Source organism: Phyllopteryx taeniolatus, chromosome 6 (genome assembly GCF_024500385.1).
Source record: "Phyllopteryx taeniolatus isolate TA_2022b chromosome 6, UOR_Ptae_1.2, whole genome shotgun sequence".
NCBI lineage: Eukaryota > Metazoa > Chordata > Actinopteri > Syngnathiformes > Syngnathidae > Phyllopteryx > Phyllopteryx taeniolatus.
Window position 1 is genome coordinate 22,876,767 of NC_084507.1, and position 24,098 is coordinate 22,900,864.

The window sequence follows — 24,098 nt, forward strand, 5'->3', positions numbered from 1 at the left end:
GCGCAATGGGAAACACTAAATGTGTTTGTAGTGCCGCCCAAATCCTGTTGGAACTTTTGCACTTTTTGCTTAGCGCGCTACACGCATAATTAGTTGTGTTGCTTGTTCCATTGAAGCATCATCCTTACATGTTACATGTGGTTGTAAGGTGACTAATCAGGGTTTCCAATGATAAATAATACAAGTGGTCTTTTAAAGGGTAAAAAGAGGGGTCCTGAACACAACCCCAAATTGGATTGACATGTCCATCAAAACAGGACGCACGAAAAGTCTTAAGAACTCACGCCACAAAACTGATCAGGAAGCCCGATATTTTTGGATGAAAGCAACCATTTTTTATGACAAACTCCTACTAGGCAATTTACCCAAATGAGTCCCAATCTAAAGCAGGCATCCCAGACAGAAGGATGATGCGAAATGATCAAGCTTTTTTTGCTTACGCTGTCTAATATGGCTATAATAATGTCTAATAATATGTTTACCATTTTGTGGATTCTCGCAAAGTTGAAAAAATTATAATAATAATAATAATAATAAAAAACTTGCCCCTGACCCCAGTTTCACTGAGCAACACTAAATTGGGTGGACATGTCCTTCAAAAATAGGACCCACCAAAAAGGTCTTAAGGACCTATGCCTGAAATTGAACCAGGGAGCTGGACATTTTGGTCAGCCATTTTGGGATTTTACTTCGCCGAACTCCTACCAGGGAGTTTCACTTCTGGTTTAAATCTGCATAATAATAATAATAATAATAGTACTTCAGTCAGTTAAATCTGCCCATCAAATATACCTTTCTTGCCAATAATCTGCTTAATACATTAAGTTGTTGTCACTTGGTTTATTTAAGTAACTGCAATCGGTTAAGTTTTCAGTGTTTAGTGTTTCAAAACACGCTTCATTGGTCCTTTAGCTAGGAGAGCTATTGTAACAGATCAAACTCAGGGCATTTGATAATAATGTAATAATAAGTCAAGGATAAAACCGAGAGAGTGGTGCAGGTGTGTGCGCTTTTGTGCAGCAAAGCCGGGATATTTGTTGTGCTAATATTATTATTTTTTTAAAGGGGGGGGTAATAAGCAGACTGGGCTTCAGCACCTGTGATAAGGGGCATTCTTTAGCCAGAGAGCTCTGATTCATGTCTTTGAGTAACTCCTTGAGGGCGTTTCTTACTGTAGAGTGGCTCCATTGCTCAGGTGGCAGGTCCTCCAGCTTAGGACAACTGTGGAGGAAAAAAAAGAGAAAAGTGGGGTAGGGGACAGGGGGGCATTTGAGAAGATAGGAATAATGAGAAACAATTCAGATGGAGAGCAGGCAGATAGCATGGATAGCACTGATTCTATCTTGAATTAAATTATATGAGACGCAATTCAATGTCTGACATGATTGAATCTTCATTTAAGCGTTTGGACAATTCCCTGATATGTGGCATAATAACAGCAATCTTTTGAAATCTGTGGAATAACACTGACCAAAGACACGACACAGTAACATCATGTGACCCTCTGATGAAGGCAACAGTAGTTTGCCGAAACATGTCGGCTAAACCTTGCTATACTAATAGTATAAAGTGGTGCCTTGACTCAAAAAGTGGACTTTGTCTGTGACCACGCTTGTAACGAAAAACACTGGTATCTCAAATCTCCTTTCCCCATTCATATGAATGGAAAGACCATCAATTCATTCCAGACACCCATAAAACCCCAGGTTTTGGTCACGTTTTTCGTTTTCGTTTGTTTAATTAAGGAAAAATAGTACTCTAAACTATTGTGCTTGATAAAAATAAACACAGCAGAATCTAAATAATTAAACACTTTGTGCATCATGACTTCAATGGAAGTCTATTGACATTGTGCTCCTCGTGTGCACACCTTGGCCACCAGGGAGCAGTATAATACAGACCTACAGATTACACGAAGAAGAGTTTCACAACTAGATGACACAGTAAGCTGTAGTAATATTAGTCATTTTTCGTAGAGGATAAATAATATATGCCTGTGAGTATTGTTATATTGTCTGTCTACATGCGTTGTTGTTCAAATAGCCACTACCGTAACATCGATGTTAGTTTCATTAGCCCATCTATTACGTTTTGTATTGTGTGTTAGCATTAACCTAGCAGAATTTTGTAAGGTTTGTGGTTTGGTAAAATATCCAACATCTAATTTTCTTTGTTTTATGTTTGAACTTCAACTAGGAATGGCAGTAAACAACTTGAAGCAAGCACTTGATGTGCTTTTGTTATGTGTTTTTCAGTCATTCATTTTGTCTTCATTTTTTTTTTTTTGGTTGTCAGGTTGTTGTTTTGTTTGACCCGTCACTTAACTCCAGTGGCAACGTATCTAAAGCTCATTCAAACCTCGACCTGACATTTTTTTCGACCGAGCGACGGCTCATAACTTGAAAAACATATAAGTTGGGGCACTCGTAAGTCAAGGTACCACTTTTCTTTTCCACTTTTCTCCAGTGGTGTCATATCCAAAGCTTGCCCATAACCCAAATTTTGGCTCGCAACACAAAACAGAAAGTAAATAAATACATCGACCGATGGCGAAGGATTATAACTCCCAAAAGTCTTAAATTGGGGTACTCAAATCAAGGTACTACTGTAGTTTCAAGAGTGTGCGTGCAGCATGAGTGGGTATGAAGTGGCAGACTGCGGAGTAAAGAAAGAGAAGCACCACCACCATCACCCCCTCCTACTCTTTCCCTCCCTCCTCTCATTTTTCCTGCTGCAAGCGCCCCTCCAAGACAGACAGATTTCATTTGGCGCATCAAGCAGATGCATCTGGAGATTACTCCCTCTCTCTCTCTCCCTCTTTCTCTCTCGCTCACTTGCTTTCATATTCTCTCTCTCCCTCTCCTGATTGTTCTGATTAGTTAATTACTTTATACAACACATCTGCTGGATTGATGCATGAATTATACATCAGCTGCATGTGGCCACCGCCGCTATTATTTTGTCGTACTTCTACCTTTTCGCCGTGCACTGCCAAAACATTGGCTACATGTCTGCAGTAGTCAGGTGGGGGACGAGGAGGGTTGAGATAATGGGAAAAAGAACAACAAGGTGCAGGAAATGTAAACACAAAGTAGATTAGCACGTTGGCTCATGCTAAACCGGTGTCGTTTTTCCTCCTAGTGGGGTAGCCGCGGGATTAAGGGAGTAAAATTTAAGACCTCTCCTCCCCTAAATATGACTACAAGGAGAGAAATTTAGTTTCGATATACACTAATCCCCCACAACATCGCGGTTCACTTATCTAGGATTTAGTGTAACATATTTGCCACCGTGGAGGCACCGCGGATGGATAATGTTTATCCGCGCCAGCAAGTGCTGCTCGTAGCTCGGAACAAGTTAGCCTAGCGCGCTCCACGGCGTGCAAGCAGCCAGGCAGGAGGGTGTATGCGCTGTTTTTTTTGTTTGTTTGTTTTTTTAACCAGCTTAGAGCTGTTTGGTTTGCTGTTTCTGATTGGTGAGGTTGGTGGGATACTCTAGTTGACACACAGATTCTGGGTCAGTCAGTATCGCTGCAAAAAAAAACAACAACAACAAAAAAACAATTTGCCGATCACATGATCGCGTTGTCTGAAATCACAATTTCGATCTAAAATGATAAATCATTCAGCCCTACCCCTGAGTAGGTTTTTTTTTCCCCATGTATTTTTACAGCATACTAATTTATTGTAATGTCCTCGCATGTGGAAAAGGTGAGCCGCAATTGCCATTGCACTTTTCAGCTCTTTTTTGAACGCCGGGAGAGCATGCAAACACATTCACAATGAGCACACTCGCACAGGCGTCGCTGTCAGCCAAGACTCACGCCCAGACATCACGTACCACCCCACCAGGCCCCGCCTCTTAAAGGCCACGCATGTACACAGACACTAATATACGTGCAATATTTTCTTTAAATGTTCTGTTTACAATTGGTTTTTTTGTGTGTTCAAATAAATTGGCAATGAGTTTAAAAAGTTTTTCAAAAAAAAAAACACCATCACGGTGTCCAAAACGCTTTACAGAGGCTCACATTCACCCATTCACACGCCAATGGGCGGCTGCTGCCATGCAAGCCGTTGCCGAGCCCACTAGGAGCAATTTAGACTTCAGTGTCTTGCCCAAGGACACTTTGACAACTGTCAATGGACAACACACTCTACCAACTGGGTCTTCTATTTGGTCTCTACGTCATAAAGATTTTGCCCCTACTGGATCAATGGGAATTTTGGTCGCCTATGTAAGGTCTGACAATGCATGTGTGTTTGTATATGGGTTCACAAATCTAGAAGGTGAGCGAGAGAGTGTCGACACCTTACACATACACACACACAACACACGGTGGGTATTCCAGAGCAAATTGCTGTGGTGGCGAGAAAAGCCTGGAGGGGAGGCGGAAGTGAGGAAGAGGAGGATGGCTAGCCATGCATTCAAGGCCAGCATGGTAGAAATAAACACAACCTTCTGTGTTCCCGCTGTGTGTGTGTGTGTGTGCGTGTGTGTGCGTGTGTGTGTGTGTCTTTGTTGATGAAGGTGGGAGACAGAACAAGGAGGTAGGCAAGTGATACGAAAAAAAGGGAAGAGCAGATCTCCAGAGCCCTACGGAACACTGGCTAAGCATGCAGCTGGCACTGGTTCAACACCAGTACCACTTGGATGATCGTGCGCGTGCGTGCGTGTGTGTGTGTGTGTGCATGTATGTGTGTCTCACATACTGCATCAAGCGTACATGGATGGACAACACCAGACAGGCCGTATTCTAGCTTGCTATGAAGGATTTTGGGAGACTATTTGAAATAGCTGCACAAGGTCACGTTCTAATTTAAGACCTAACCCTGTTATGTTTCAAAAGAAAAGTATCGAAATAAGGTCAGCAGAAGTTATTTCCTCATGTTTTGAAATATTCTTTTGTTTTACCCGCAACATAAAAGGAGGGTTTTAAGTGGACAGACATTTTTAAACTCGTTATTTGGTTCAGAGTAATTTTTTGGTGTCATGCGATTCAATTGGTCATGCCAAAGCAATCCTTAAATTAATTTAATGATTGTCATAAAAGACACCACTTTATGGTCCTAAGTCGCTCTCCATCGAAACGCACCCATGTCATAATTGTGAGTTTTAAAAAAAATCTCAATATTTTTCTAATTATTATTAAACATTCATTAATCAAGCACAACATATTATTTTCATAAATGACATATTAAGGATGATTTAAAAATATATAAATGAAAACATAATATATAATTGTATTTATATTTTTAATTCATTACATTTACATAAAAGAGAAAAGCAGACTTGAGTTGACATGAAAACAATTTTTTTATGGAAAGGAACAGAGGGAAGAATAAATATATTTTCTGCCTCTTTTTACAGGAAATGTTTACATTTCACATTTAAGTTCTATATTTACAAAAATAATAATAATAATAATAATAAATAAATAAAATACTTTATACCCCAAACAAATGCATTCCTTTTGAATTTAATTCAATGGTTCGGGGTGAAATAAGGTGTGTGTGTGTGTGTGTGTGCGTGTGCGTGTGTGTCTGTGCGTGTGTGTGTGTGTGTGTGTGTGTGTGTGTGTGTCACATATGAAATATAAGAGTGTATAATACTTGCAAATTATTTATTTATTTTCTTTTCTTTTTTAAAAATATATAAAAACAAAAGAACAATCCAGCGGTTTGCGTTTGAAATGTTTAACTTTAAATCAAAAGGTCAAAATATTTATTATTGCTTGCATAGTGAGGTGTTTTATATAAAAATATTTAAACAATTTTAAAACATATAATTAAAATGTGAAAAAAGAAAACTACTTCCACTTTAATGAAATTTTTGTTACACTATTTATTTATTTATTGTTCAAACTTGAAATCCGGCCAATTTGACCCACACCATAAGACGAGGGTTAACAGGGGTGTCTTCACTTTCCATATCTCCTGTCGGTACATGACTACATTTGTGAAAGGTCAAGTGTGTGTGCGCGCGTGCGACTGTGCATGTGCTAACCTGTGCAGCTGGATCTTGAGCGTGACGACGTGGTAGACGTCCTGCAGCATGTCAGCCACCGTGGCGTCGGGCGCATCTGTCACGTATGACAGAGGAATGGGGTTCCATTTTCCCACCTGAATCAAACCTGGTGGAAAATCAAGGCCCAGTGAGGTCCAGCAGAAGGAAATTCATTCCATAAATGTTGGTACATTTTTAAAATATGTAGGACTGTTAATACCATGCGGGAGGGGTTGCCAATTTAAAATTATTTTGGAAATATATATATATATATATATATAATCAAAATAAGAAAATAACAAAAATAAGGCCAAATGAAGAAATGTTGCCACAAATATTTGTGAAAGTTTTAAACTGCTATTTGATTTGATTTCCTAATCAGGAAAACTCAAACATGGCCTGTACAGTAAATAAAGGTTTTAGGCAGCAGGTTGCTTGTTTATAGCCCCAAAAATGAAAAATTTTAAAGAAATGAAAAAATGTTGCAAAATCACCAAGTCAGCGCCTATCCGATTTTTGCCGTATTCCGACGCGTTTGGGAGTTAATAAGTTGCAATTGTAAAAACTGTTGGTTTCCTATTTTCACTGTTTTTGGACAAATTCCTACTAAAATCTTCTACTGAAATCACAATAAGACGTGTTATGCACAAGTGAACTCTTCTTTGACTCGCTCCGTGTGTGTTATTAGTGACACTAATGTGTTCGGCTGTCTTCAGTGCATTCGCGCAACAAAAGCGCGACGATCAAGAGACAACGACGGCGCTTACCTTTGGCCTGGGCGGCCGAGCTGTGCGAGTAGCCTAGCGAGAGCAGCGCCATCTCGATGAGCTGATTGAAGAGCATGTCCTTGCGCACCAGCACGAATTCAGCGTGCTCCTCCTTGCTGTCAAAATCCATAGGATTCTCGTAGTGCTCCACCACGCAGAAGACGGGCAGCATGTTGCCTGCCGGGCACACCGAACACACACACGGCAAACCTTCTATGAGCGATTGCTGTCAATGCACACAGGCCACATCAATATCCTCAACAAATATTTCTCTTCTTTTATGGGCCAATTTTATCTTTATGGGCCAATTTGTATCTTAACCCGTCACTATAACGTGTTGAAAATGGCTTGAGAACAACTATTAACTCTGGAACTCTCAACTGTCTGTGAAGTGTTCTAAAATTGCGCCTCATCCTCACTCTGTGGAATCGGTGGGGCAGATTGAAAGTCTTAGTGTTTTTTCGGCAATGATGAGTGAAAACAGTAAGCATGTTGTGTTAAAAATGAATCACCGTAATGCTGCAGAAGTAACTGGTCAGCCAAGAAGGTAAGCGCGTGCTGGTTAATTTCTACCTATTAAACTGCTTAGTCAGCTCCTCATTTTATCTATTGCATCACTCATGGCTTCAAGATCTTTGTGAAAGAGTTTGGCAAGATGATGTAACTAAACTACAGTCAGTTGTGCGGAGCGCCACGATTTTGCTATTCAGGCTACTTTCTGGTTTTGTTACTACCTGATTCTTTGAGGATGACGAGTGACAACGGAACCGTACCATTTTTTTATTATTTTTTTAAACTAAACAAATGCTGAAGGCAAAAAAATGTGGACATTCTGTTGGGAGCGCCATGATTTTGTTTGACATAGGACTGTACCAATTTGGATTCTGGAATAAGGGGAAGGTTTCTATTATGACTCGAGCAGCAAAAAGTACAAATAAAATTGTACTGTACTGTACTGTACTGTACTGTAAATAAAAAGTGCTGTTTTGCTTTTGGCTGTCACTTTGTTTATTGGTTGAATGGCTACTTCCTAGGCGGCACGGTGGCTGACTGGTTAGAGCGTCAGCCTCACAGTTCTGAGGTGCGGGGTTCAATCCCCGTCCCCGCCTGTGTGGAGTTTGCATGTTCTCCCCGTGCCTGCGTGGGTTTTCTCCGGGCACTCCGGTTTCCTCCCACATCCCAAAAACATGCATTAATTGGAGACTCTAAATTGCCCGTAGGCATGACTGTGAGTGCGAATGGTTGTTTGTTTCTATGTGCCCTGCGATTGGCTGGCAACCAGTTCAGGGTGTACCCCGCCTCCTGCCCGATGACAGCTGGGATAGGCTCCAGCACGCCCGCGACCCTAGTGAGGAGAAGCGGTTCAGAAAATGGATGGATGGATGGCTACTTCCTGCTTGACGCAGGACAACAGGACTTAACTATTTTGGATTCTGTGGCAGTGGGAATGGTTCTATTGTGACTGAAAAAGCAAATAAAAGTGGGGGGAAAGGTGCATTTTGTTTGTATGTTAGCTAGCAGTCTCTTTCCTAGTTCTTGGAAAATAACATACGACAATGGGACCGCACCATTTTGGGTTCTGGGGCAGGACGAACAGCATTCATGAGAATCTGCTGTTGGTACAATACTGGCCTCTTTGTCGGAATATCCTTGGATCCTTGTCCAAATGTGGCTAAAAGGTGAAAATAAATACAAAAGAAACACCTTTCCCAAAACCAGAAAAGTACTTTGAAGCACATTCCGATAAAGCATTGAGTAAATTCGACCGAGTCCATGTTCTCACAGTATTGTCCTCTGCCTATTAAACTGACATCACGTCCTAATATTTTCCAATCCCTGGCATTCCAGAAGATGCGCGCAGAGCCCTGGTAAAACAATCAATCAGCCCACATATGCCAGGGAATGTGCTGAAAGGGCTGCTTTTCCTCCTGCCTCGATTTTAATAGATAAAGATCTAACAATAAAGACTGCTGTGTAGGTTCATTTGAGAGGGGCGGGCAGGGGGGGATCAATACTGGCTTTGTTTCCCGGGTAGCCTGCAGACGGGCGGCGGTAAATATTGTTCCGGCACTCGGACACAATGCCCGCTGTGGGCCCTCTCGCGAAGGCTTCGGCGAGGCCCTTCTGCCAGGGATGATGGAGGTGAGGAATTAGGCTCTCTCAGTTGGAGCACCGCAATCCCAGATTAAAGATGGAAAGGAAAAACGGCCCATCCGAGGACGCTTTCCCGGCCAACGGCGGCCAAACAAACCCAATTTCGCATTGTAAAACATTGAAACACAAAAATAAGGTCAGCATAAGAAGTTTCATTTCAAATTTCTGTTTCATTTGGAAAATATTTTTCGAAAAAAAGCCTTGATATTTCCGCGTTTAGATAAAAAGACAAAAAGTAGATAAACATAACTTGGGCTGGAATAGAATAATGACATTTCCATTGCGTTGGTTCACTCAGTTGAATTTTGGATTTTGGAATTTTTTTTGACCATCACAGATGCTGGCTTTCAAACTTTGCGCCGATAACAATCTGGATGGTCCTTTTCCTCTTTGGCCCGGAGCACATGACGTCCATGATTTCCCAAAACAATTTGAATTGTGGACCGTCAGACCGCAGCACACTTTGCCATCTCACATGAGTGTTGGTGATACATGGCTTTCGCTTTGCATGGCAAAGTTTTAACTTGCGTTTCTAGATGTAGCAATGAACCGTGTTAACTGACAATGGTTTTCCGAAGTGTTCCTGAGCCCACATGGCGATATACTTTCCACAACAATGCCGGTTTTTAATGCAGTGCCACCTGAGAGAGCGAAGGTCACGGGCATTCAATGTTGGTTTTGGGCACTGCCGCTTACATGCTGGGATTTCTCCAGATTCTCTGAATGTTTTGAATGATATTATGGACCGTAGATGATGAAATCCCTAAATTCCTTGCAACTCTACATTGAGAAACATTGTTGGACCATTTGCTCATGCAGTTGTTCACAAAGTGATAAACCTCATCCAATCCTTGCTTGTGAACAACTGAGCCTTTTGTGGATGCTCCTTTTATACCCAATCATGACACTCCAATTTCCAATGAACCTGTTCACCTGTGGAATGTTCCAAACAGGTGTTTTCTGAGCATTCCTCAACATTCCCAATCTTTTGTTGCCCCTGTCCCAGCTTTTTTGGAAAGTGTTGTAGGCATCAAATTCAAAAAGAGAGAATATTTGCAACAACAAAAAAACTGTAATGTTCATCAGTTTGAACATAAAATGAATGTCTTGTCTTTGAAATGTATTTCATTTAATATAGGTTAAAATGGGCGACTGGTTAGAGCGTCAGCCTCACAGTTCTGAGGACCCGGGTTCAATCCCCGTCCCCACCTGTGTGGAGTTCGCATGTTCTCCCCGTGCCTGCGTGGGTTTTCTCCGGACACTCCGGTTTCCTCCCACATCCCAAAAACATGCATTCGTTGGAGATTCTAAATTGCCCGTAGGCATGACTGTGAGTGCGATTGGTTGTTTGTTTGTATGTGTCCTGCGATTGGCTGGCAACCAGTTCAGGGCGTACCCCGCCTCCTGCCCGATGTTAGCTGGGATAGGCTCCAGCACTCCCGCGACCCTTATGAGGAGAAGCGGCTCAGAAAATGGATGGATGGATGGATGGCTAGTTGAAATAGGCGGCGCGGTGGAGACTAGTTCAGGGTATACCCCGCCTCCTGCCGGATGATAGCTGGGATAGGCTCCAGCATACCCGCGACCCTAGTGAGGAGAGGCGGCTCAGAATATGGATGGATGGATAGTTGAAATATTTTTCTTCCCATATTGTTGGAATGTTGTGTTGTTGTTTCACTTGTGTATTTCTATTCTATCCTATTTTATTGTTCAAATTCTCTTTGTTGTATATGTCAGTTTTACAGTGAACTTTAATTACAAGTGAAGTTTCTTGACAGTGAGAGAGTGAGAACAGACACTAAGGAATACTGGTACTTGAAGTGTGCTTTAATAAGTTTAAGTGTGTTTTAATATGTTTAAAGTGTTTCAAGCTTGGGGGGTAAAAAAACTATTTTCTCTCTGTATGGGAGATTTTCACCTATCGCAGATGGGTCTGGAATGCACCCTCCGCGATAAACAAGAGTTCAGTGTATTAGCATTCCAAAATTCCCACCGTGGGCCCTCTCGGGATGACTATGGCGGAGGCGCGGCGCGGCTGCCAGGCATGCCTCGGTCCTACCACTCAGAATGATGGAGGTGAGGAATTAGGCTCTCTCAGCTGGACGGCCACAGTCGCAGATTTAAAAGGAGCGACGGTGAGGAAAAAAACGGCCCATCGGAGGACGCCTTCCCAGCCAAACAAAGCCACTGTACTCACGCCAAGTGCAATTATGACTAGCAACCTGCAGGTTTTTCAAACTCATTTAAAAAAAGCAAAACATCGTAACTATTAAAAAAAAAGAAACAAAAGAAAGAAAAAGCTCTTTTTGGACAGCTTTGGCGCAGTAGAAGAAAAACGATGTCATAATCGCAAAATGGTTCTTGGAGGATGGGAAAGTTGTGGGTGGCCAAACAAAGAAGTCTGTGTTTGTTAGTATGAAAATTCTCACCTGAAGTCATTGAAATATATATATATATTTTTTTTTTTTGTATCATTTTTTTTTTTTAATCAGGACAAATTGACCCACAACAAAAGTGGACAGTTACTATAGCATGCATGGAAGCCAAAATATTTGTATTTATGGTTTTTAATTGGTTGGTTTATCGGTTATTTCCTAGTCCATGGAGTATGACATAAAATGTTACGATTAATGGTTGGGACTTGCAAATTCAAAAATACATTTTTAAAATAAACCATAAAAGATAAGTTTTACCCAAAATTTGTGTTACATAAAAAAGGTTAAATTGGGTTAACTTGACACACAACATAACAGGAGGGTAAAACATTGCCTGTACAGTTAATAAAGGAAAATTACAAAATATTTTAAACCTACACTACTCGGGAAAAAATTAAGAAACCATTGGACAATTACCAGTTTATTTCTGTTTGTAGGGTTACATTTGAGTCAAATGAACATTTTGGTTTTATTCTATAAACTACTGACAACACAACTCCCAAATTCAAATACTGACATTTACAGCATCATTTCTTTTCATGCAAAGTGCCACCGAACCACTGAAAAAAATACATAATTAAAAGAAAGAACCTAAGTGTGCTTCAAAAACGAGACAGATGTTTTATTCCTAAAAAGTATATTTCATACAATTGCAAGTTACTGTACCACTATGCATGGATTTAACATTAACACTGCGCTTAAATATAGAGAATCAAAAACTGTATATGCAATACTAATTGTTGTCATATACTGTAATAATACATGTAATAATGATTCAATTAAAATTTACTGCGCATGAAAGTAAAATAAAAATAACGTTTAAAAACAAAAAGATGAAATGCAAGTGAATTGTACTAAAAATGTTAGTGATTCTTTCAACCAAAAAAAGGTGCAGTTTTTTGGTGGGGGCTTAAGATTTTTCAGAGCTGTACACACACAGTAATATAAATGAGGAAATATAAAAACTAAGGCCAACAGAAGAATTTTTACCCCAACATTTTTTACCCTCAGAACCAGCAAGTTTTCTCCTTTCAAAAAACAAAACATTGTATTTTTAAAAAAAATTGGCACCTCCTTTTGGACAGCTTTGGCGGAGTTGCGGAAAAAAAAAACAACAAAAAAAAACAATGTCATAATCACCAAGTGGCTCTTGGGGGACGGGAAAGTTGCAGGCGGGTAAACAAAAAAGTCAGAGGAGCGATGACACAGCACCAACAGCTATGCAGCACGACACAGGGATGATTCTCACAGTGCTCCTCTGTTTGCCATTGTCTGCCACAATAAGTGTGTGTGTGTGTGTGGATGTGCATGTGTGTGTTTGCATGCTGCGATGACTAAAAGATCATTGTGACGAGGCTTTAAGAGTTTTGGAGAGCATGCATGCAGGCAGCATTGAATGGGGGGATGGTGGCGGGTGGTGAGAAGTGGATGAGGGCAACTAACTGGCAAAAAGTGCGATTGGATTCAACTCTTTCTTATTTATGCGCCAAATCTTTATTAAATCTACAAATTGTCCAGGCCATAGAAAAACCCAGCTTATCACACATTTCCAATTAGCAGTAAAGTTTAGCTTGTTGACACAAAGCAGTTGGGATTTTTTGGAAACCATAATGCAGTCACGCTGTATATATTTTTGCCACTTAAACATTGGCATACCGTAGATAAAAGGTTGGATTTAAAAGTGGTTTTCCACATTACGATGTCACGCTATTTATTAGGGGTGCAACCAAAAAAAGTAATAAATAAAAACAAATTTCAAAATCGATATGAAAATGAAGTGCATCGTTATCTCTTCCGATACACAATATACATTATGGATATAACAGCATCAAATATCAATATTGTCACTGTCAACTGTGGATTTCATGCTGTGAATTTATGTATTCGGCATAATTATTTTAATTGGACAACACATTTATATTTTCTTTCTAATCTTAATTTTTATGTGGAATTATGTGACACTGATTGCTTTTTTTCTTTATCAATTCCAGTAAAAGTGCCTGTAAAGTGAATTCTGAGATTTTGTTTCTAAATACATTATACATGTTCGAAGATAACTGATGAAAACATAACACTGAAAACTATGCAGTAGTGAATTGTAGCGATATAGCGTAATGTTTTTCACTATATTTTGGGGGGGGGGTCATGACTAAAACTACGCACAGTGACGCATTTGGGCGCCCGGCATGAGTCGCCTCTCCCCCACTATAAAAGAACTTCAGTGCCTTTGTTCGCATTAGCAGTTATCGCACGCAAGTTACGCGAGTGTTCTACCACTACACTGTTCTACCATGACACCTCAAAAAGCCATCTTCCCTGGATGCCACAATTTAGAGAACAGCTCAGTGTCATTATTGAAATTCCCAAGCAAGGAAGTGACGCCACGGATGAACCTGTTGCGCGGCCGTCGGCCGAGAGGAGCCCAGGTTAGCTCGCGAGCTAGCTTGTTTACTTTGCTGTCTGCAGCCAGGTCACCATGGCAAAAGGTTGCCTTACCTTACCTTAAATGAGGCTTAAATTAAAACAATTACACATTTGCATGCATCACAACATGGAGGGATGTGTAGGCATCCATTTTTCCAGGTCATATTACTGGTATTTGATTGACAGTTGACAGCTGATTGGGGCGTGGTTTCAGGACATTTAGCAGATTTGCCAGCAGCCTTTGAGAATGGAGAGGACGGTTTGATTTTTCACAATTTTAATGACTCAATTTATGTAATTGGCGATTCATTAATCATTCAAATTTGGCAGGGTTGTTAACAACACTCTTTCCCTTGTGTGTCAAATGTACAAGACATTTCTTTCTATTTTACTGGGACTTTAAAGTTTCGTTTCCCTCATCAGTTACGTGCTACATGTTTCTTCCAAAAAGTTCCAGACTCTGACTCTGGTGCAATTTCTCCAATAACGCACGGTGACTGCTTGAAGAGGTAGTTGCAAAGGAATTCTGGTGCAAATTCAAACATGAATGCTTTGTGAACAAAGACACAAACCAATGATAAAGCGAAAGGGGGAAACATAGACCAATCCAAAATAGTCTGGTATAAGTCATTGGAAGCACCTTATCTGTTTGCATAGCGGAGTTGCTCCCAGCGCTATTTTTCAATACTGTATGTATATTTATTTTGGAAAAGGGTATTCATTTCACCATATGAGCACAAATCCAATGAAAATATGTCACAAACCAGCAGACGATCTTGAAAGTTTGTAGTTTGTCCATTTGGGTGGCATCTTTGTTTTTGGGATCTTGATTCAAATTCAAGAGCTTACTTTAACAACATATGACCATACTACAAATAGCTAGCAGAAACTGCATACCTTGAAACTTATGCACAAAGAATATATGGCAATATGTTTTATGGAATTCTTAAGACCTTTGGAAGATAGGATGATTGACTTTTTAAATGCTTGTATACAAACAGTTTCATCTCTGGAGGTATGCGCCACATGTATGGATCTCCACACTTATTGACAAGTATATGAGGTGTTGTGTATGAAGCGCTGCCTCCACGAGTGAAAATGTGGTTATTGTGGTCTTTAAAGGCGCTCACTTTTTTTCCCCTCACTTTGGGGCCTGCCTCCATAAGTAGAAGCCGCTCACCTAGTCGCAACACCCTAACTCCCGCCCTGGTTGGCATTGTAATGAAAGCCGTGCTTGGCAGGGGTGAGGCGTTGGTCTTGAGAGAGGACCCCACCCTCAAAAAAGCTAAGATTTGTGAGGCTGGAGATAATGGCGTGTACAGAGCGAATTGAGTGAATTGAGTCAAATGAGTTTTCTATTCTCTCGTCTAGTTCCAAGTTAAAGCTAATCATTTTCATTTAGGGTATTCTAAGTTCATATAAATTAAGCAATTAAAAGGCTAATTTGGAAAAAAAAATCCAACTTTTATTGAAAAGGTACTTCAAAGAAGTCTTTGATGTTCTTTCATCACAAAACCAGACAACGGCAAGAAAATTATTTCCTTCAAAAAGAGAAGTTCAAAACTTTCACATAGCTATCAAATTACACTGAAAAAATATGCATTATGCTTTGTCAATAAAAATCCAAAACAGGACTTTTTAATGACACAATAGCTTGTTACTGATGCTCGTGTCAATGCTCCATGAACCAGGACGACGTGGTGTTGAAAGAAATCATCCATCCAGGAAAAGCAACATACCTCGCTTGTGGCAGGTCTTCAGCAGGTGATTGGCAGGCTTGTAGGGCAGCCCCGCCAATTTGGCGCCAGTGCTGCCGAGCCTGACCCGCCCCAGGGGGCTGCCGTTCTGCTCCATGCGGGGCAGCTTGGCCGGCGGGGGCTTGCCCTCGGCAATGCTGTTGACCAGCTCGGCGTTCTCCTTGCCCAGACACGTCTCGCTGAGATGGTCCATCATCCTCTCAGCAACCCTCGACTCACTACAGTCACCTGCGAAGACAGGAGAGAGATGATTTTAGCGCAGTGGTGTCAAACTTGTTTTACATGACAAGCCACAACGTAGTTACTGTATAGCTGCCCAGAGGTGGCAAAAGTGTTCATGCTCTGTGCTTAAGTAGAAGTACAGATACTTGTGTAAAAAAAAAATTTAAAAAATAAAATACTGGTAATAGAAGTACTGATTCAACTTGTCTACCTAAGTTTAGCCCAGCTCTAAACTGTTAGCATACTGTTTGCATGTCAGGAACTGAGCTAGTAGCCTTTAAAATAGTTCCATACCATAGGGCACAAAGTAAAATACTTATACCTCTGTTACCATATCAGAATTGCAGTAATTCTCATTACAAATAGAATACAACTCCAGGGGGAAATGCAAATACTTTATTGTGCCTCAGCGCTTTCACCATTTAAGTTGTCTTGCTAAATGTTAGCATAAAAACTGTTAGCATGGTATCAATTCTCATTGGAAATAGTACGCAACCTAAGGGAAAACTTTAAAATCCTTATCTCTGTGCCTTTGCATTTTTTGTACTGAGGGTGAAATGTTGTTATATGTTAATACCAACTCTTAGCATTTTCGCAAAAAGTTGTTCAAAATTGGACCTTTTAGTGGAGGCCAAAGTTTAAAATAGTTCTTATCATTTGTATAGCTAGTTTTGAGCAGAAGTCAAGGGAAAATTCTGGCAAGCTTTTCGCAAGTCACATAAAATGACGTGGAGGTCCGGGTATGGTGCGTGAGCCTTCAGTTTGACACCACTGTGTTAGTGCGTCAGTTGCTTTTTCTGTCGTGTCAGCGTTTTTTTTTTTTTTTAAACAGTGCATGTATTATGTATGGACATCCACTGGTGAATCCCATGCGAGGTGGGCCAAACAAACCTCTTTTTTTTTTTTTTTTTTTTTTTTTTTTTTAAGCGAGAACAAATTAATTTACAGAGGAGATTCTGCTTGGATGCGTACAGCAGAGTATGAGGTTCTGCAGCCAACCACGCAGGGCTGAGCCTTGGCTGGGGTTTGGTTGAGGTTTGGTCAGGCAAAGCATTAGTTGGTGAGTCATCTCACAAGGAAATGTTGCCATGTCACACCTTTACAGGTGTAGACTATAATTTTTACTTCTCCAGCCAGGTAGCCGCTGCCTATTGAGGGTGAGCATAACAAATTTAACCCTTTTGTTTTCGTTTCTCAGGAGTAGCAAAAATGAAGCTGGGTCAGTCTGACCCATAGCGTGCTTCCAAAAGTGTCAGAAATGAGTTTAGGGGGTTAAAAATGTTATATATATATATATAGAGAGAGAGAGAGAGAGAGAGAGAGAGAGAGAGAGAGAGAGAGAGAGAGAGAGAGAGAGAGAGAGAGAGAGAGAGAGAGAGAGAGAGAGAGAATTTTTTTTATTATATATATATATATTATATAATATATTAGTATTATTTAGTTTATTCATTTCTTTTTCAGGGACCACCGAAAATTTTCAAATCAAGTTTAGCTGCTCTGCACCAGATTTTAGCTTTGTGGCTAATTTCCATCTGCAGTCCCTGTGGCAGGCAAGAAAAAAAAAAAAAGAGTTCGAGAAAGTAAAGAGATTAGGAGCCTGCAAACCGTAAAAGCATATATACAGTACACACACATATTACATCAGTCAAACCTGTACAGTAATTATTTTAGCATTTAGCTCAATAAACAATGTGGTTTTAAGAAATGTTAACTACTTGTAACTATTTTTATTGTATTTCTTAGATTATAAAAAGAATCCCTCAAATCATTGTTGCTTCAATGAGTTTTAAATAATTTTAAGTCATTTTTAAAAAAAAATCATATTTCTATAACTTTCTGGCTTTAAAATGTCTCAATTTGACCTGGGTCGCATTTCGTTATCATTGTCAGAAATTGAAAAAAAAAAACTCAATAAAAATATTGTTTTAGGAAGTTCTAATTACTTTTAACTTTTTTAAATTGGAATTCTATAACTTTTAAAAGGGTCAATTTGATCCGGGCCCTTTTCATTATCCAAAAGTGTCAGAAATGGTAACAAATCTCTATAAACTTTGTTTTAAGACGTTTTAACTACTTTCAACTATTTTTAATTACAATTCTTTAACTTTCAAACGGCTCAATTTGACCCACAACCTCACAGAAAGGATAAGTGGAACAAGTTAGACAGGATAGGTCCAAACACCATTTAGGAGACGTCAAAACAGGCAAATTGTATTTATTCATTTTTTTAAATTCTACATGAAATAAACGTAGACAAATATAGGCTACTTTATATATGCCCTGCGATTGGCTGGCGACCAGTTTAGGGTGTACCCCGCCTCTCGCCCAAAGTCAGGTGGGCTCGGCTCCGGCATGCCCACAACCCTAGTGAGGATAAGTGGGACGGGAAAATGGATGGATGGATGAAAATATAGGCTACCGAACAGCAAGAGGTGCTCTCACGCCCAACGTGACCAATGGCCAGTTTAGCCATTTAGAAACTGGAATAAAGTCAAAAAGGTAAATCAAGGAAAGCAGAAACATATGTGGACCTACAGTTGCACATGTGAGTATAAAGTAGGGGCGGGACTTTAACACATTAATTGTGATTCATTATTTACAAACAAATGAATTTGTTTATAAAAATGACATACTTTAATTGCATTTTGTGTTCCAAACAATAAGGAACCTTTGTCAGTGCATGATTTCCTGGTACACCGATTACACTGATGTGCTCAGCTACCAAAATGCAGGAATTGGATTAAACTCTGTTGCTAGGGCTGATGGGAGGCAAATCATTTTTTATTTATTTTTATTTTTTAAAGTACCCGAGGGAAGCCTTCATAAGCGTGGTTTTGTGTAAATTGTGCAAAAAGGAGTTTTCATATTACCAAAGCACTTCAACCCTTCAACATGTGATCCAACTTTTCAACTGAAACGCAGAAAAAGATAATATTGTTCTTAAAAAACTGTCCTAAAATGGCGCTTTAACTTCAAGTCTGTTTAATTTTTTGGGACGGGGATATATATTTTCTTTTTGTTTTTTTAATGTTTTGTATTGAAATGCATTTTTCCAGAGTTAACAATATTCCTGTCTGTGTCAATTATTTGATTCAGTCGTCCACTAAAATCCATTTAAATTAAACCATGTTGGTTTTTCGGACAAATATTGTTATACGAATAAAATGCAATTAAGTGAGATTAATTCATTACAACACCTCTAATTAAACAGATTATTTTTAATTGAGTCCCAGCCCTAGTATGAAGTTAACAAAACAACAAATACACAATAATAGACAAACAAGCACACACTATATGGCAAGTTTTACATGTTTAAATACACCAGTGGCTTGCTTGAATGTGACCATTAGGTCGTTTGTTGAGGTTGCACGAGTGTATAAAGAGTCACGGTGCATGTCAGTGCATCGTGTTAATTCACTGGTCCTGTCAAAGAGGACAAACTCGACCACCCCCGCGTCCAAAAGATCATCAACTCCCCCCATTCATGACGCGCAATGAGCCAAGTAATTCCCTGCAATTAGGGCAGAAAAGTGAGGGATGAGGGTGGGCCAGTGGGGGGCATAAGGAAGGACTCCACGCCAACATCAAGTCCACAGAAAATGATGCTTCTCTTGCTGCTCCTTTCCAATCATGAAAAGTTATGTATTTGTGTAACATCATGTTCTATTGCATTCTCTACTGTCAGGAAATGAACAAAATAAAGAAAATCGGGACGTTTAAATAACAATAATCATATTCGTCATCATAATAATAATAATAATAATAATACATGTTGTTGTATTAGTTGTAATAAAGGAGTTAGAAGTGAAGGGAACCAACCTGAAAAGCAGCAGCTTGCCACCACTTGGATTCCTCTTTTCTTCAAGTTTGGCCAGGGTAGATTGAAAAATGTTTTTAAATAACAATACAGTAATAATAATGAATAAAGGGGAAAAAAACTTCCTGCGTGCAGGTGAGTTACGGGGGGCGGAAGTCAAACCGGCTTCTAGGGGGCTCCGGTGGGCAAGAGGCGGGACCACCGACCGGTGTTGTGGCTGGGTGAGTGTCTGCTCTACGCTAGATTACACCGTCCGGCGACATGGACACGCACAAACAAACCGAAGAACAACAACAACAAACGTGGGTAAAGTGAACGGTTAGCCGCTACTTCGCCCCCCCAAAAAAAATGACACAAACATGGCCGTGGGAAGATGGGTGGGGGGTGGGGAGAGGCTGCCAGCCTGCCCGCTAGCCGCCGCCGGGAAGCGGACAGCGTACGGAACGGAACATGGTAGCCGCCGCCGCCGCCGCCGCCGCCGCCACCGGCGACACGCCGCTTCAAACCCGGGGGCTTGGAAACTAGCTAGCGAGCGCAGAGGACCGAGCCACCGTCCCCTCGGCGGTTGTTCGTAGCGCGGAGCCGGAACGCGATAGGAGCACGGAACAGGTTCGCCACATTAAAAACAAGGAGAGGGGGGAAAAATACGAGGGGAGGTCAAAAAGTGCCGTTCACTTTCCCTATGTCGCGGATAAACGTCGCTCCCTAGCCGGGTGCTCATACGCAAGGCTGGCCGCGCTGCTACTACCACCGCCGCTGCCGCCTGGAGGTGGAAGAGGAGGCGGAGGAAGGTGTCCTGCTGCTCGGGCTCGGAGCTCCTGTGCCTCGGCTATGCGCCTCTCGGTCTCTCCCCCTCTCTCGCTCCGGCTCTCCCTGCGTGTCCCCATTAAATTATTAGTTGTATTGACTCATCGCCCTCCTCCTCCTCCTCTTCCGCCTCCCTCTCTCTCTCTCTCTCTCTCTCTCTCTCTCTCTCTCTCTCTCTATCTCTCCCTCTCTTTCTGTCTCTCTCTCTCGTTCTCTCCCGGCTGCTCTCTCTCCCCTCAGCGGGCACATGGCGCGACCGAGGGGGCTGCAACATTTCCGGGGTGGTAGGGGTAAACTGACGGTAAACTAGTCCCTGGAGAGGAGCGGATGTTTCCACCTGCACACCGGCCGTAAAAGTCCCGATGGAGGGGGTTGGGGAAGGCAAGGGGGGGTGGAGGTGTTTAAGAGTGAAAAAAGTACGCGTAGGAATTTCTAATCAGCTTGATTGGAGTGAGAAGGCCACCTTCTATTTATTAGCAACAGTGGCAACTATAAATCAGGAATCAGTCGTTCACATTTCCACGGCTACGCTTTGTATTTACAAATCATCCGCAAAGCAGGAGGACATTAGGTGGGATTTGCCTAACTTTTTTGCAGCTCAAGTTTGAGTCCAACTTGCTCATATTGTGCCATAAAATCGATATAGGATCATAATATATATATGTATATTATGATCACACATCATAATAACAGAACAGTGTTGATTCATGACAACAAATATACATTTTTAAAAAAAAAACGTTATGACTTGATATTGAGTTTCAGAATAAGGTAAAGGTATTTAACCTTTAGTCAGTTGGAAAATAGTAACCCAATGCATGAAAATTTGCCAAAAAAAAAATGATGTAAGATTTGACATGTTCAACTATAGTGAGAGCAAAGTAAATATTTTTGCCTGCTAAACTGAAATAAACTAATTTCCAAATGCTTTTTTGGATACTCTTCATGTAATCTGAACAGAACATCACAATTAGACATTCAGGAAATCAGTTTAAAGTAATACAAATATGTAATATATTGCCATAACTTTAGTATACGCCTTTGATAGATTGTAGATAACACAAGAGATGTTCATTTATGATTAATATGAATCAAAAAGCCCATTTCAAAATTTGACATTGATAACAAGTTTGGGAAACGTTTCCATTTGTTTAACCCCTAGTTAGTCGTAAAGTAGTCCCCAAAATTGATGAATATTAACAGAAATAGCTGTAAGATCTGATGTACCGTTGGCTAAAACTCACAAGTATAAAGTATTTGCCGACAGAATTGAAATACAAATGCTTTAAATATTACGATTAACTATTTTGTTGTAATCTGGACGAAAAACTCACAGTAAAACGTGCATGAAAATAGATGAAAGTAAAAAATAAATCATCCTTTGCCATACGATCAACATACAGTATACTTCTAGATTTTAGAAAATAACCGAGCAGATGTTTCTTCATGACAATGAATATAACCCAAAAACCCACTTTCAAGACGTTGACCTGACATTTGGCAAAAGGTTGTCCATCCATCCATTTTCTGTACCGCTTTATACTCACAAGGGTCGCGGGCTGCTGGAGCCTATCGCAGCTATCTTTGGGCGAGAGGCGGCGTACACCCTGAACTGGTCGTCAGCCAATCACAGGGCACATATAAAGAAACGACCATTTGCGCACACATTCACACCTCAGGGCAATTTAGAGTCTTCAATCAATCTACCGTGCATGTTTTTGGGACGTGGGAGGAAACCCACGCAGGCACGGGGAGAACATGCAAACTCCACACAGGCGGGGCCGGGATTTGAACCCCGGTCCAGATGTGCTAACCAGTCTTCCACCGTGCCGCCGCGAAAGGTTGTTATTAACATATTTATCTGTTCACCCATGATTACATTTTTATGTAAACACGTATTGACACTTTTTTTTAAAAGTCATTGCTCTGCATGCTTATGTTGTTTTGTACGACAAATCAATCAATACATCTAGAAATGTCATAGTCTTAGACAGAGCAAAAAAAAATCAGGAGTAAAGCCGTCCAAGCAGCTAAAAAACTAAACAAAAAACAAAGTAAAAGTTGCCCTTGTCTTCCTTGAATTGTCATTTTACACCAAAGGTGCTGTCAACAAACAAAGGCCTAGACACCTTAGTCACTGCGACATTCCAGGTTCTGCGCTGTTATTTCACAGCCAAGTAAACCTGTGTAGCAGGTCATCGTGAAGTGACGTAGCGTCGTTTTACCAAACCAAAATAATTGTCGCGCTCCACAAAACCTCCAACTGTCAACGTCAACTGTCTGATGTCTCTTTGACATGTCAATAAATCCAAATCAGATTTCATTCAAAACTCATGGAGTTTGTTCCCATGTGTTGGGATTTTAAAATCATTTATCCCCGTAGGATTTAATGGGTGGGCATGCTGGACGAGTGATTAGCAAATCTGCCGTACCAGTCTGAGTTTGGGGGTTTCAATTTGGCTTATTCCCACATCCAAAAACATGTATGTAAGGTGCAGTGAAAACTCTACAGTAAATTGTCCATAGCTGTGAATATGAGTATGAATGCTTGATTTTCTTCATCTCTTCCCTTGCCCAAAGTCAGGTGGTATAGGCTCCATCTTACCCGTGACCCTAATGAGAATAAGTGGTATGGAAAATGAATGGAAATAGAAAGAATGTGTTCGAGGCCCAGAAAACCACCATTTTAGGCCCGCCGCACACCGCACGACATGGCCAAACACAATTGAGCAATTGAGACCTGCATATCTACCAAAGCTCTGGAATGGAAAACTGCGACCCTCTTTCGCCTTTTGAGGCGCCACACACTGTATATTGTGCGGTATTACTTTTAATGAACCACAAAAACATAGCGGGATTGTCAAAAAAGAAGCGGGTTGCCAAAAAGAGAGGACGTAGGGAAGAATAAAGGAGAGGGTGTGGATATTTTGAGGGGCTGCCTTGCGCCATTCACTGACTGTACCCGCTGCACTTTGTACATCGCTTGCATACATTTTGGTGACATAGACTGCACGCTTCACCTTGGAGGACATTGCGGTGCCGAGCAGCCAGCTGAGTCTCACTTAAACTTGTAACCAAGAAACGTACAGAATTATTTTTGTGTGGAAAAGCTCACGGGCATTTTTGATTGGCTGGTACGTGGCGACGCCGCATAAGAAGTGGCCGAGCGTCAGGCGCTTATGGAAAACTAGTAAACCTTTGAACAGCACGCTTGAAAAAGTGCTTTATTGAGAGGCCAGCGCCAATTGCTACACTCCGCTGAAATGACATAGGTGATATGGCATGACTCCTTCTTGTGACTGGCTCCACGTCAACCTTTAGCTCATTCAGAAGCTCCAAAATTGCTTCGACGATGATTTGTCATGATCATTTTTGTTTCTAGCATTAAAAAAAAATAGAACAATTCATTGTTATATAATTATTTATCATTTACAGGAGAGGAAAACTTCTCTTTCCCGCCTCTTTGACTTTACTAAAAGTTGGACCATAATTACTTATACAAGGGGTCCTCGGTTTAGCACTTACTACTTTTGGATACTTGGTATTTTACGACTTATATGCCCTCCTAAATTGTGGTCCGATTCTGATTTGTGCCGTGTTTGACTTTAGAGGTTCGCACACAGCTACTTATGCGTGAATTTTATTTTAAGGATGAATGCATGTAGTGTATTGTATACTCAAGCAAAAGTGGTGAAGAAAGAATAACAGG

General features: G+C 40.8%; 1 protein-coding gene across 4 annotated transcripts in view; it reads right to left on the reverse strand.

Moving 5' to 3' along the window:
* satb1b (SATB homeobox 1b) overlaps window positions 1-24,098 on the reverse strand; it is a 91,800-nt gene that overhangs the window by 50,895 nt on the left and 16,807 nt on the right. The window contains exons 1-5 of one of the 4 annotated variants that reach the window (XM_061776252.1): window positions 19,585-20,627; window positions 15,526-15,771; window positions 6,774-6,950; window positions 6,007-6,133; window positions 1,098-1,221 (exon numbers count right to left, since the gene is read on the reverse strand). In XM_061776252.1, the coding sequence (XP_061632236.1) occupies window positions 1,098-1,221; window positions 6,007-6,133; window positions 6,774-6,950; window positions 15,526-15,739 (642 nt within the window). In that variant the 5' untranslated portion in view covers window positions 15,740-15,771; window positions 19,585-20,627. Of the gene's footprint in view, window positions 1-1,097; window positions 1,222-6,006; window positions 6,134-6,773; window positions 6,951-15,525; window positions 15,772-19,584; window positions 20,628-24,098 lie in introns of those variants that run through there. The other 3 variants (XM_061776248.1, XM_061776251.1, XM_061776250.1) reach the window with 3 other exon arrangements.